We start from the raw sequence: 15,197 nt of genomic DNA, 5'->3' as shown, positions 1-15,197 counted from the left end.
TGAAGATTAGACAAAGTTTAAATTATCTGGGTTATTAATTCTCTTATAGATGCAAGCCCCTGTAGTTAATTATATCTTAAGAAACTAAAATTACTTAAGAAAACTCTCGATTAAGATCAGAGTATCGTTTTCAAGAATTCAATATTTAGTTTTCATGATTGGTCATAGGAAAATCAAGTGAGAATGACTCAACGTGGAACATTTATTTTAGAATCCAAAGGGGCGAAATGTAGGGGATGTCATATATTCTGAGAAAACCTCAGTGACTTCTCAAAACTATCCTATTTTGTGGCTTTACATTCTCGACATGATGTTATTTGATGTTTACTCATGTCATTTTATTTTAAATCTAGAATTTACATTATGCGTCATACAATCAATACAGACAGCCTAGAAAGATAGAAGGATTCATGTCATACCGAACAAGCAACCTCAAAATCCTAAAGGGAGTTAGGGCTTACATCTCATGATATACAATCATGCGATAGCCTAATGATAGTGTTAGGATTTACGTCATGCTAGACAAACAACCTCAAAGTCCTAAGGTTTTATGTTGTTTAAGTCTATGAAAAGTTTAATTGAGGATCATCCTTCACTTCATGTTTTGGTCTTGATCGTCGCGTGAAGTTTGACTATCGCTCAATCGCGTTGTCGTCTTGTTCTGTGAAAACATAAGAGAACAGAGAAACCATGTCTCAGGTGGTTTATCCTAGGTTCTTTGTTTGATTGGTGTGATTAACTTAAATTAACTTTATTATTAGGTCTTAAGAATAACTGAATGTTTTTGTCAAGCTAGTGTATTGGCATAGGGTTTCAACCTAAGCATATGTCCTGCATCCTCAACCTTAGGGTTCCCTTTTCACATGTCACAAACGTAGCAAATAAAAGAAAAACAATATGCACATCTGAAAGAGCACATATAATCAAGTACAACAAATAAGAAAGTAGCAGAAGGTACCTGCCGCCTTTGATGCTATTTCAAAAAGAAGTTGAATTTGTGTTAAACATGTAAATATATGAGAATTTAGCAATCGTTGAATGTTTTAAAATTTAAATGTGAAGTATATTAAAACATAAGCATGCGTATTTATATGGAGTAAAGCGGTAGATATATGAAAAATTAGAATTGGATATAAATATTTATGAGTTAGGGGTTGGCTCAACTTCAGGGCTTCAACCATAATAACCCATTATGAGGGGTTTCCATAAGCAATCCGAGCATCAATGTGCATAAACCAACCCTAATTAGAAGTCACTAGCAATAAAATCAAGGGAGAGCAACCCAAACAAAAATGACTGACAATTAGACATCTAAAAAAATAACGCTAAAAAATCTCAGTCATCATCCATAAAAGTCAATTAAACTTTTGGTTAGAGCTACCAACAGCCCAAGTTAATAAAAAATAGCACCACATATAAAAAGGTTTTCAATCAAATAAACCACAAGTCATTCAAATTATGGGCTATAGCTGCCAGCTACCCAAGAATGAAAGGGCAACTTTAAACTAATCGTTGATGAATATTTATGCAAACGCGGGCTGACTGGTTCCGCGGATCCGTCGAAAAGCCACGAGGCGCGCTCCCATTCGACGCCGCCTTCTGAGTCAACTGCCAAAGGGAAGTATTTAACTTGATACGTAAATCACCTTCATTTAACCCATCAATATTTCTTAAGAATTCCTATTTAGTTGATTAATTTCATAATTTATATTTTTATCTTTAAATAAATGAAAGACAACTTGGGGCATTTTTTGTAATTTCAAAGAAACTTGCATATACACCCAAAAATTAGGTTGAAACTCAGAAATTCTTGTTGTGCTTTGTTGGTTATGTCTGACAAAGACTTTCATTTTGAACTTTAGTGATTTTGAGTTGTACAAGAGAAATTTTTAATTTATGACGGTAAATTCGTAATTTATGACATGTCATTGATCTTACCATCTTATGATCATATGAGTCCTTCCAACTTATGGTGAAGAGTGTAAATCAACAACTTAAACAATTCAAACTATATTGCCCTCCACTTAGTCATCCAAACATTTATATCTCCTAATCTTCATCAATTCCCAAAATTTACATTTTTATCTTTATATAATTTTTTAATAACTTAATGACTGCCCTAATTACCTCATTACATTTCAAACACTTCGGTAAATATCTTATAAAAAATTTTACCCTTTTACCCTCTGATTTACCCTAGAAATTGTAAAATGAGAGCTATAATGTGTAAATTGAGTATTTGCAATTACCCCTTAGGGTAAACACCTTGTTAAGTCTTACACCATGACTCCATTCAGTGTTAGACCTCTTTAGTCATTCACCCATAGGCTAATTGACATTTTAGAAGTGATTTGATATTTTTTTGAAATATATTTTATTTTTTATATTTATTCAAATTAGCAATTGTGAGATTATAAGGAAAATACATTTAGCTATTTAAAATAAAAATATTACAAAGGCATCCTCTAGCTGTTATCTTTGATTAGGGAAAAACATATGCCATTTTAATTTATGTTTAAATTTTTATAATTTTTCATCATTTTTAATATAAAAAATCGCTTGACATTCATTTTAATAATATTTATATTTCATTTTCATTTTTCTTAGATGCCTCTGATCTCTCTAAGCCTACCACAGTTTGGTTTCATTCTTCTGATTTTTATTTTATTTTTTATAATTTTTTTATTAAAATAGTGTTAAATGACATTAAAAATTAGGGCTTTTAGCGTTAGAGGGGCCCTCTGCCTTGGAAAAATCAGAGGACATCCATAAATACAGGAGCAATGATCCCTCAAAATTTAATGTCCTAATATTTTATAATTAATTTCTAATAGTTAAACTACCCTCTGGAGTATTTAATTAATTAGAAATTAAATATAAAATAAATATTCCTATTTTTATTTTTATTAATTTTCCCTCTGTTCACTGAGTCTAGAGGTATTTTCATTTTGTTTTTATGATTTTTCTTTGTTGAGATATGAATTCTTGAAGATATTATGCATTTTTTGCATTTAAATAAATAAAAAACACCTTATTTTCCTACTTAACCATGTCGGACGCGTCGAAGTACAACACGTCATTTGCTGATTCACTATGTTTTACACCACAATAGTTGACTCAGTCGGCTCTACGGTGTTCTAATCTGAACTGTTGCGCCGTCCGACCCGATCCGCATTGTTCATTTCGAATACATAGAAATGGATGTCATCCATTCGTCATCCCCACAGGGGTATAAATTGAGAATCATCCACATTTTAACCCTAATATCTTGTTCGATTCTCAACCAAATTACATGGGGTTGGTTCCTATACCTTCATCTAAGTTAGATGAACTTATCTATATGGCTAGGTGGGCAGAAATTATTGAGTCTCTTCACAAAGGCCAAAATCAAGATAAATTTACGAGTTTTGAATCTGTATCTTCATCCAAGAGGCGAGGCCTCGATTAGAATGGTTTAGAAGCTTTGTGTAGATGCGGTGCACCACCTCCTTGCTACAATTTGCACTAAGATTGAGCCTAGGCATGAACTCGACCAAAAGGTGACTCAAGTTTGGTTAAGAACTAGGTTAGAGGCCACGAAAGGGGTGGATTTTTATTAATGAAGTAGTTATATTCTCTGGGGAAGCTTTTGGAAGGTTCAAAATGGAGTATTGGATGATTTTGTGTTATGATCGTGAAATGTCTTGGATTTCAGAGGTGAAATCCATTCAAGCTTTGTGAGAGGGGGAATGGTTTGGGATTAGTGGGGAGAGGCCGATGAGTGTTGTGAGAATGGTTTGGGAGTATTTTGGTAGGGTTTTCTAGACCTTAACCAAAAATGAGGTCAACAAGGGGGAATGGTTTGAGATTAGTGGGGAGAGGCCGATGAGGGTTGTGAGAATGGTTTGGGAGTATTTTGGTAAGGCTTCGCTAGGGTTTGTGCACACCTCCTCCTTTGGCCATGAACATGCCTTATTTATAGACTCAGTCATGGGAGAGGAGAAGAGCTCCAATTGACCGGCCTAAGGCTTCAAATGGCCGCTTAAGTGGAGCTCTGGTAGAGGGAATAAGCCTGTGAGGGTGAGCCATGTAAGATGGGTTGAATTTTGAGTTTTGACCATGGCGGTGCTTCTCGGGTTCCACCTTCACCTGCCAGCCATTGTGGTGGTTCTTGTGTTCACCTCCACCACTGACCATGGTGGAGGTGAGAGCCTTGGTTGGTCACTTTCTATCTGGTGGAGTTCAGAGGTGGATATTGGTGAAGCTAATGGGCATGTGCCATGTGTACATGAGTATGATTTAAGAGGAAGGGCAATGAGTTGATTTTGGGTAGCTTGGGTCCAAGTCATGTATGTGGGTTGTACTCACCCACCATGAGGGTTGGACTTGGTTCTTAGCATGGGGGCTTAGGTGGATAAGTCCCAATCATAGGGATTTGGTTTAATCTTTGGGCTTATGTGAGTCATTAGAGTGGCTAATTACTTTTTGGGGAAACCTGAAATGGTGGCTAGACTTGCTTATTTAGGGAAGGGTGGCTTGCATGGAGCTCATGCTTGATTTAGTGGCTTTCATATGTCTTAGATTAGGCTAAGTAGCTTGCTTATGACTTGTATGAAAGGGGGAATTAATGGTTTTTGGGTTCTTGGTGTGGCGTGTTCATGGGTCCAAATTTGGACATTTTTTTTTACTTTTTTAAGTGACACTTGTTTTTTTTAATTTAATTTTAATGCCATGGTGGTTTAATTATTTTTAACATTAGCCCATTTTAATTTTAATTTTGGTGGGTGGGCTTGGACTTGAGTTTAGTGGAACTTTGGGCTTTTTGAAATTCATGGTGACGGAATTTTAAAATTAATTTTTTAGGGCTTGAATTTATCATGGTGGACTTTTGAAAATTATCATGATGGATTAATTTTTGTTTTTTAATTTTGATTTATGAAAAATTTTTGGAAACTTGATTTCAATTTTGATGGAGAAGTGTGTGTAAGTGTGACGTGGTTTATGGGTGTGAATTTGTATGTGTGTGAATGCTACCGTATGTATATGAATTGTGGTGTAGATGTATATGGTGTAAATGTATGTGGTGTGAGTGTGTATATGTGTGTGAATTGTAGTGTAGGTGGAGTGAATTATGGTGTGATTATGTGTAGAGTGAATCATAGTGCATGTGCATGGTGTAGATTGTGGTGTGTGTATGTATATGGTGTAAGTAATGTGGTGTTTCAAAGGGATGAAAACCTAGGTCAGAAAGGTCTCCTTAGAACATCACTTGATCTTATGGTGAGATCATCCTAAGTTTCAATGTGTTGGTGTTTAATCAACTCAATCAAGCGTTGATGATTTAAGATCATACTCATGAAAATATAAAGAGCCAAGAAGTGGTTTGAATTTCATTTGGTGCGGTGACATGCCTAAAATATGTTACTTTTAATTGAATATTTAATGCCTATTTTTAATGATATTGCGGTTTAATGAAGTGTTTTTTTTTTGTAGGTACACTAAATGGAGCAAGTGGGCAAATGGAACTAAAATAGAGCAAGTTAAACTCAAAGAAAACAAATTGACCAATGTTGACATGGCGCCTAAGCTCCAAAGACAAGTTTTCTTGATGATTCAATGAACATTGATGAATTTTGAAGGGGTGTTTGAAGTAACTCTTGGTGATTTTGAAAGTTTTATTTAAAGAGACTTCTGGAGATTAAAATGGGTTTTTCTTAGAGAGGAGGGGAGTCTTTATTTAAAGAGACTTCTGGAGATTAAAATGGGTTTTTTTTAGAGAGGAGGGGAGTCTTTTTAGAGAGAATGGAGTCTTCTTGGAGAGAGGAGAAAGTCTGAGAGGCTTGCTTAGATTTGGAGGAGAAGAGGAGAAGTGAAATATATCTTCTTCAATATAGTTCTAAGTTAGATTGAAGTGGAATTGTAAGGAGAGTGAGTGATTCAAAGGAACTAGAAGGATTGCTTGCGAAGGAATTTGAGATAAGTTCTGTATTTTATTTTTTTTACTTAGTCTTATTTTATAAACTTATATTTATCTATAAATCCATTTGTTGTTGTTTCTTCCCCACGAGATCTAAGTAATTTTCTTTGTCTTTCTCTCTGCAATGAGAAATAATTTTATGTAGTAATGAAGTTTAGCAGAAATGCTTTTAATTCCATAAATAGTGATGATTTAAACTCTATGCTTAGTTTAATATTGATTTGTGCAATTGATTTGTTTAAATATGTTGTTAAACATAATTACCCGAAAGGGCTATGCTTTTCACAACACAGTAAGAATCACATTTCATAAGAATGCAGTCCATGGAGATAAGTGAAAATAAATGGGAAAATAAGTTTTGATAGTAGTAAAATTGAAGATTTTAGAGTGATAGATTAAAATTCCTAATTTGATCTAGATGTTTGGAAACTAAAATGAGATGTTAGCCTTTAGGTGAAGGGTAAGTAGAAACTCTAGTGTGACAAATAGTATCTTCCCAACCAAACCACAAGTTTAGAGACTTAACTCTGGATTAATTAATGTTCTTTATGCACTCGAAATAGGGTAAAGAATATGTATGCTCCTATTTGACATAAAATTATTTGATTTCACTTGTTTAGAGACTTAACTCTGGATTAACTAATGCTCTTTATGCACTCGAAATAGGGTAAAGAATATGTATGCTCCTATTTGACATAAAATTATTAGATTTCTACACTAATTATAAACTCGTTGCAAAGAGAAGGATGTTTCATACAAATTTGAACTATTGTATACATTGTTAGTTTAGAATTTCTTAGTGGTAACTTTACTTTTTAGGATTTTTAAATCGTCTTGCATTTACATTTTGCATTCGCTTATCATACTTAACATAACTTTTAATTATGTAGGATTATGTAATTCACAAAAACTTTTTATCATTTCCTATATAAGTTAGCTACAATTTAAAGAAGGTTTTACTAAAGTCATCCTATAAGAGTTTTGTCTATCTTTGTGGAAACGATACTTATGACTCTATTAGAGCCCTATATTACTTGAAACGATACATATACTTTCGTAGTACCTCTAGTATATGAACCATTTTATCAATTTTATATAATATTTAATTTTGCACACTAGTCGTTGAGTTAAGCTTTTAGCCATATTTCAAAATTAAAATATTTACGTAATTGCGGTCGGGTCAAGTTTTTTGACGCGTAAGTATTCAACATTCGGGCTGCAACCTCATCAATATATGCCAAATACTTACATGTCTCTATTGAAATTTGAGTATGTGTTATTTGTTGGTTTTATTCCTTAAATGAGGTGCATATCCATTTTTGTATTGTTATGAAGCAATTTTTTTGGTTCAAAACTATCAAATGTATATCCATTACAGTTCTACTGCAAACAACACAACTACGCTTTAACAGAATTGTCATTTATCCAAAAACAACTGCAAATCAACAATTTTCCAAGCGCACAAACCAAACAACTAAACAATTTATTCAGATCAGAGCAAAATGATCATTTATCCAGAAACAACTGCAAATCATGTTTTTTCTAAACGGACAAACTAAACAACCAACCGGCTTTTCTAGATCAGCTGTTGATTAAGAGCTTATCAGGATAAGCTGGATAAGCTGCAACTGCCCCAAACAAACCCTTAAAGGGTTAAATTGATTGCTGCCTATGTATTCCACCAATATTTGTCATTAAATTATATTTTTTAAGAAAAATCCAATCCCTATGGGTCAAATGTGATTTAAAATATGGGGAAATTACATACATAACACTCAAAAAATTGCTATTTACAAATCTAAACCTCTTTTTCATCCTTTTGCAAATTTTCATTCAAATATTAAATTCATGATAAAACCCCAAATCATATTATTTTTTATCAAAATTTAAATAGTTTGATTGTTACACACGTAAATACATTAATTTAGTAGTTTAAAAATAAAAAATGGGTGCAAGTTTTCGTAAATAACAATATTTCAGGTACTATATAAACATTAATTTCACTAAACAATCTACCAAATAATTTCAAAATTATTTTTATGTGTTGTTATTACATGATTTTTGTGGTGCACCAAAGCCGTAACCTTCTTAATGTGAGGGTGGACATAATGCTATTTGCCCACCTTTAATTTATGACTTTAGCCACTCCTAACAAAAAAAAAAAAAATGCCCCATTAATTTCTTAATTATTTAGATATTTCTCAAATTTTATAATTTTTTGAATATTTATTACTTTTATTTACAAATTTAATGGTATATATATAGCTGAAAAGTTGTTCGATGGGCAGAACTGCCAATTACCCCCCAGGTCGCAACCAGTCAGGTATGGGTTTAACCCTTGCACCTAACTACTCAAGTAACACACCCATATAGCATCAGTCGCCTGGGGGGATTCGAACCCCAATCGAGAGAGAACTTACACCACCGAAACAGATGCTCTACCAACTAAGCTGAGAATGCAACGTTGTATGGGAGTAACTCTTATGTTAATCATAATTGAATTATCATGTTATGAAATATTTAAAGCCCATCTTTGAAAATGTTTTGTCTCCCCCCATGGCTGGCACACGAGCTTTAATTTTCATATTGCAAATTTTAACATGTGTTCATTTAGATAAATTATTTGGCATTATTTAGAAACTAACATATTTTATTATACTAACTTTATGTAGATTAAATAAGTTATTATTAATATAGTTAAATATCTAAACTAATAAATAATTAGAAAATTATTAATATATTTAAATAAAAACTTAATTTTTGAAAAAATAAATTTAAAATAAAAAAACAAAACTATCAACTGTTTTTAATCTGTAAAAAATATTTGTTATAATAAAATTAATTACTTATTAAGACATTCATATTCAGTTTATCCGATTCAATATGAAATTTTTTTATCATTTTTAATTAAATTAATTAAATTTAATTTTCATAGATTAATAATCTACTCAATTATCAGCAAGTATTTTGAATTTGATTAAAATTTTAATTAATTAAAAATTTAAAATTTGAAACCCTTCTCCCCGAAACCGCCGTCTTCCATAGTTCTAATTTCCCGAAACCCTCGGCGACAGGAGGCAGGGAAGCTAAGTAGCGAAAGGTGCTCACTCCAGTGGTGTACTGAAGAAGAATAGGTGTTCTTGACGTCTTTGGGATTTAGGTTAAATACGCTCAATTTCTGGATTTACTAAATCCGGGATTCAGGACAGAGAGACGGTATTTACGATTCTCTAAGATTTTTAATGGTGTCATCTTGGCTGTTTGTCAGGACTTAGGTTAAATCCTTGTCAAATCTTGCTTTCAAACAGCCCTATGAATAATACTTTTTCTCTAACCAGTTCATTTTCAAAATGTGTCAAATCAACCTAACGTAAACGTCTAAATTTGTCTTCTTTAAGCACTTAGTCTGGAGATGAAGGCTTCCAGGAAGAGGAAGGCGCATCCAAAGGCGGAGGGTGAGGAAGGTGGTGTCAATACCAGCAACGAGCTTCCCAAGGAATTGGGTAAGGGTAACGCTAATAGAAGGAAGCGCGTAGGAACTAAGCTTACTCAGAAAACCGAGTATTTCGAGGAGAAACGGAATCTGGTTAGTATGAGGCTCAGTGGTGATTATTTCTTTTTCTGTTTATATCTTTTAATAGATACTTCAGATTCTATTGAATGGTTCTTTTGTTCTATGCTGTATTTTTGGTTATGCATAACCCCGAGGAGAAACGGAATCTGGTTAGTATGAGGCTCAGTCGTGATAATTTCTTCTTCTGTTTATATCTTTTAATAGATACTTCAGATGCTATTGACTGGTTCTTATGTTGTGTGCTGTATTTTTGGTTATGCATAACTCTGCCTTTCATTACCTCATGGAAATGAAGAGCCTTTATTGAAAATTTGCTTTATGAATACATCGGAGGAGCATAATCTGGTTATTTTCTTATTCCCGAGTGGGAAATCCAGTATGATACAATTTATTTCTGCATTATTTTTCTTACTGATTTTTGGTCACGCATAACTCTGCCTTTCATTACCTCATGGAAATGAAGAGCCTTTATTGAAAATTTGCTTTATGAATACATTGGAGGAGCATAATCTGGTTATTTTCTTATTCCCGAGTGGGAAATCCAGTATGATACTATTTATTTCTGCATTTTTTTTACTGATTTTTTGTCAATATTGATTGATATTTTCCATGCGTGCTGCAGTTTGTTTTAATTCAGCCACTCATTTTCTAATTATTTTATGTAAAAAATAAAACTTTACTAACTTTGTGTGCCTTGTTGGTACAACCTTTGAGAAAAAAATGCTGTATTTATATACATGAATATATTTTTTATTTTCTTTTTGAAATTGTTTTTCTTTTTCATGCAATTATATGGAAATTGTTGTATTATTTGTTTTTTCATTATTGTCTTAACTCACAAAAAAAAAAAAAACTGTTTTTTCATTATTGTCTTAACTCACAAAAAAAAATTTTTTTTTGAAATGTGATTGAAATTTGCTATATTCATAAGTTGTTTGGATGCTGTTAAAAAATAAAAAAAACATTGATTTTAGGCTTTACATATCTTCCCTAATTCTTCTTATATGTAAAAATTAATAAAGTTGAAAATCATCAAAATCATTCTTCTGTCTACGGGTTACAAATTATAATGGTTTTTGCAATACTCATAAAATCACCGTGTTTGAAAATCATCTATTTCTAAATCATGCTTTCTATCTAGAGTCTGCCAAATAAGCCCGAAGTGTGATTGTCCTGAAGTGTTATTATTGCATTGTTTTTTACTTTTTGTGGTGCCACTTAAGTGTTAATCGTGGATTGTACTTTTGACAGGAGGATTTATGGCTAGCTGCATTTCCTGTTGGGACTGAGGTCTGATTGCTGATTTTTATTACACAACCACATCAAATTCTTTCCATAGATGATTAGTAGAGAGCTGCCTGAGATATTGCGCTCAATCATGTGAAAGTCTGCTTGTTATAATGGTTTTCTATTACATGCGTGATTTGCTGACAGTGGGATAACATGGACAAACTTCGTGAGATCAATTGGAAATTTTCCAACTTGGAGGTGTTATTGCAGTGCCTTTTACACTTCATTTGTTTTTGTATTTTGCAACACAATAATATGGTACAAATATGTAATACATTTCTCTAATCTCGACCTTTTTCATATTACGCATACAGAATGCTTTTGAGGAGGGTGGGGAGCTTTTCGAGAAGAAGGTGTACTTGTTTGGCTGTACTGAGGGTGGCTTCCTTGTCTTATTCCCCAACATGTGGGCTTATTATTTCATCAGATTCTAGCTAGAATTTCATTTTACATCTGTTTGAAGAATTAGGTTTTTTATTAAGATTGAATATAACAACTGAATATTTTTGTAGCTACTTTGTTCTCCGGTTCTCTTTTGAGTATGCAAAATCATTTACAATCCAAGTTTTGAAATTAAAAATGAAAAAAATTAAAAGGTGGCTCCATTTTAATAAAATAACATCCGCTATTTATGAGCTATTTATGCCTTTTTTCTTTGAATGCAGCTCAAATGCTAAATGTAAATGGCGTGGACAAGGTCACTCTCATCCCGGTTGTGGTTGCAGTAAGTACAGTCATTTTCTATTTGTGACTGTTCTTTTTTGAAAACTAATTTTTTTTCTCAAAAATTATGAGATGTATTCACCATTCAGTTAATACTAAAGATCAGATTTCAGACCAATCATTTGCCAGTTAAATTATGTATTATGAATCTTTTGAGGATCACTTTTCATTATTCCTTGACATTTTATACATTTCCATTCTCCAGCGCTGTTGAGAATGAGATGCCAATCTTATATATGTTTAATGCAGTGCACTGAGAATCAAAACTGCAATCCATTGGCAATTTGCAATAATACGATTATTGGATGAACATATTCATGGTGTTGAGGGGAAAATTTTTAATGCACTGCTTTGCGTAAATGGTATTGTGCATTCTGTTGTAATTTCTTTGCTTTTAGATGATGGCAGTTGATTGTCTTATATTGTTTTTTCACAAAAAAAATTTGATTTGATACCATATTTTGATTGAATTTTTAGTGTTTTCTTTTACTAAAAAAAAGTTTAGAGGAGCCGAGAGCCGAAACATACAAACACATCACTTTACCCTTTCTCATCTGAGCTTTTGAATGGTAGTCACTAGTTATGTTACTATTGATTTGTGCAGGTTATCGTAAATGCTTGTCTTTTGGGAGTTTATGTATTTGTGCTTTATATTACTTGGGTTTAAATCCTCACTACTATATTTTTTTTACACTATCACTTTACCCTTTCTCATCTGAGCTTTTGAATGGTAGTCACTAGTTATGTTACTATTGATTTGTGCAGGTTATTGTAAATGCTTGTCTTTTGGGAGTTTATGTATTTGTGCTTTATATTACTTGGGTTTAAATCCCCACTACTATATTTTTTTCACACTACAAAAAGCTTCCATGTTAAGATTAAAAAGCCTTCAATTATTTAAATTAAGGTTACCAGTGATTTTTGTAGGTTATCCTAATTATTTTTTTTTTTACATATTTTTTGTTTTTTGTTTCCGAAAACAAATTAAAATGGTTTTTAAAAACACTCAAAAGAACTTTTAGATGTTTGGAGTGTTTTTAAAACAGCAATACTTTAATCAATTATTCAACATATTTTCTTTCAAATCAAAACATTAAAAAAAAAGGAAAATAAAATACAAAAGCGATCCCAAACATCACCCCTTATATTTTGGGAGTGTTGTGTTTTTGTGCATTATAACCCTCTGCTTCTAATCCTCACTGCAATATTTTTTTCACACTAAAATAAGCTTCCATGTTAATATTAAAAAAGCCAAAGGATGGTATCTGCATGTAACTTGGAGAGACATGTGTGGAAGCTTTAATTTCTTATCATATTTTATTGTTATGGATTTTGCTGATATAAATATTAATTAGGATATTCTTTTAACAGCTTATATAGTTCTGCAATATGGGGTTAAGAGGGGTATTTTCACGAACACAAAAAAAAGCTTATGTCTCTCTTTGTGTTAACAAATTTATTATGACTTTCTCTTCAGTTGAAACAATATGAGCTGTTTGAAATTTCGTATGCTAATTTTATTAAAGATACCATCTTTTTTTTTTTATTTATGAAGCTTGGATGCAATGTTTCATTCTATTCACCCCTTCTCCCTCTTTTTGTTTAGGTGGTTTCTCCTGTTCCACCCTCTGATCAAATTGGCGTGAAATCTGTACAGAGAGAAAAAGAAGAAATTATTCCTATGAAATCTATGAAAATGGCTTGGATGCCATATATTCCATTGGAGGATAGGTAATTTCTTTTAAACCTTTAACCTGTTGATGTCTAAGGCGATTTTCAATGTTTTCATTTGAAAGTTTCAGCTAGTATGAATTGCATTTTTTCTTATTTCTAGGCAAAGTCATTTGGAACGATTGCACACTGAAATTTATACAATTGGGTGCACTCAGAGAAGGTATCTCTAGTCTGTTTATTAACCCTAAAATATTTCATTATTATTTTTTTCTTTTTTACATTTACCACTTATCCTCTGATCACCTTCTTAGCATTTCCCATCAATGGATATAGTTATCTCATTTGAATATGTGATTTTTCTTACCAAAAATTACATTCGGCACCGATGCCAATCTGCTTTGTTTATATCACACTTTTTATCTTCATTCCTTAATTACAACTTTTCATGCATACTGTTTTCTTATTTTCCTTTTTTTATTATTCCAACTTGCACGGCTGCTTTTTTTGTTCTGTGGCTTTTTGTCTTTCAACTGTTTTAACTGTAAATTTTGTTTTTTTCGATTGGTTTTGAAAAGAATTTAACATTCTGAATTTCTTTAATATGACTATGGCTACACACCATCTTTGTGGTGCATTAAAATCTTACATAATTAGCATGTTACATCCCAATAATGTTTATATTGCATCATTTCAAAGCATAATTAAATAATAATCTACATGGGAAAGAATTATAACCATTAAAATTACCTCAATGCTTCTGCTACTCAACCTTAAATCATTTATCTAATAAAAATCCAACTCAATAAAATATATGGTCATCATTCTAAGGGTGAGCAAATCACATTCTGTAGCTTTAATCTTGCTTCAACAAGTGAAACTACTGATAAGCTTATAAGTTTTATTGGTGAAGTTTATCTCCAATAATAATTAACATGCATGAGTGGCATGACTGTTTTCATGTCAACATCAAACTTAACTAGCATGCTTATCAACAAGATGTCATGATACTATATAATTTAATTCTATAGTTTTGTCAATATGTAAAACGTAATGCGATCAATCACGGGGGCTATTCTTGTTCCAACGTTTATGACAAATTATGCTCTAACAAACTCAAGCACTTATGATTTATATGCATTTTCAAATCTTTACCATGTGAGCCTTACACCATTATAATAATTATGTTAAGCAGTACTTTTGAGCAAATATATTAACATGCACGATTGTTAGTAAAACATTGGCACTTTAAGAAACAAATGTTAAAAAAATCCAATTAAAATTAAATAAGAGAATTGTGCTGTGCATGTCTAATGTGAGCTCTACATCTAAAACTTAACCTGCCAATTCTACTATTTCCAATTATCTATAGAAATGATTTGATCATAAATAGTCATTATGTTCATGTAATGTATATAAATTGAAGGATTTCATTTTAATCAATTTGAATTTATGCCAGGCAGGTCTACTATGGAAGCTATACATTTATTGAGAAGTTTGATGGAGAAGTTAAGAGGTAATAAGGAGAATCTACATTTGATTTTTATTGATTTAGAAAAAGCTTACGATAAGGTTCCAAGAGATATCCTTTGGAGAGTTCTTGAGAAGAAAGGTGTTGATATGACTTATATTCAAGTCATTAAAGATATTTATACTAGAGCTATTACTTGTGTTCGAACTGAGGGAGGATTGACCAAGTATTTTCCTATTTCTGTTGGATTACATCAGGGATCAACTTTAAACCTATATCTTTTTGCTTTAGTTATGGATGGTTTTACTGGACATTTACATGAGGATGTACCTTGGTGTATGCTTTTTGCCGATGATATCTTTCTTGTGGATAAGACGAGAGAAAAAGCCTAGGAAAAACTTGAATTATGGAGGTCTACATTGGAGTCTAAAGGCCTTCATTTGAGTAGAACTAAAACTGATACATGGAATATAATTTTAGTATTAGTAGCTCTAGTGACAGAAGTATAACTT

General features: G+C 32.3%; 1 protein-coding gene across 1 annotated transcript in view; it reads left to right on the top strand.

The window, feature by feature from the left end:
- Positions 1 to 9,116: 9,116 nt before the first annotated feature.
- Positions 9,117 to 15,197, top strand: part of LOC110039485 — a 13,631-nt gene continuing 7,550 nt past the window's right edge. The window contains exons 1-9 of the mRNA XM_020744567.1: positions 9,117 to 9,231; positions 9,355 to 9,542; positions 10,782 to 10,820; positions 10,965 to 11,018; positions 11,135 to 11,198; positions 11,486 to 11,544; positions 13,150 to 13,274; positions 13,378 to 13,437; positions 14,674 to 14,696. Coding sequence (XP_020600226.1) covers positions 9,369 to 9,542; positions 10,782 to 10,820; positions 10,965 to 11,018; positions 11,135 to 11,198; positions 11,486 to 11,544; positions 13,150 to 13,274; positions 13,378 to 13,437; positions 14,674 to 14,696 — 598 coding nt within the window. The 5' untranslated portion in view covers positions 9,117 to 9,231; positions 9,355 to 9,368. The remainder of the gene's footprint in view (positions 9,232 to 9,354; positions 9,543 to 10,781; positions 10,821 to 10,964; positions 11,019 to 11,134; positions 11,199 to 11,485; positions 11,545 to 13,149; positions 13,275 to 13,377; positions 13,438 to 14,673; positions 14,697 to 15,197) is intronic.

The sequence above is a fragment of the Phalaenopsis equestris genome, unplaced genomic scaffold (assembly GCF_001263595.1).
Source record: "Phalaenopsis equestris unplaced genomic scaffold, ASM126359v1 Scaffold000002, whole genome shotgun sequence".
NCBI lineage: Eukaryota > Viridiplantae > Streptophyta > Magnoliopsida > Asparagales > Orchidaceae > Phalaenopsis > Phalaenopsis equestris.
This window is presented reverse-complemented; position numbering and strand designations above follow the sequence as displayed.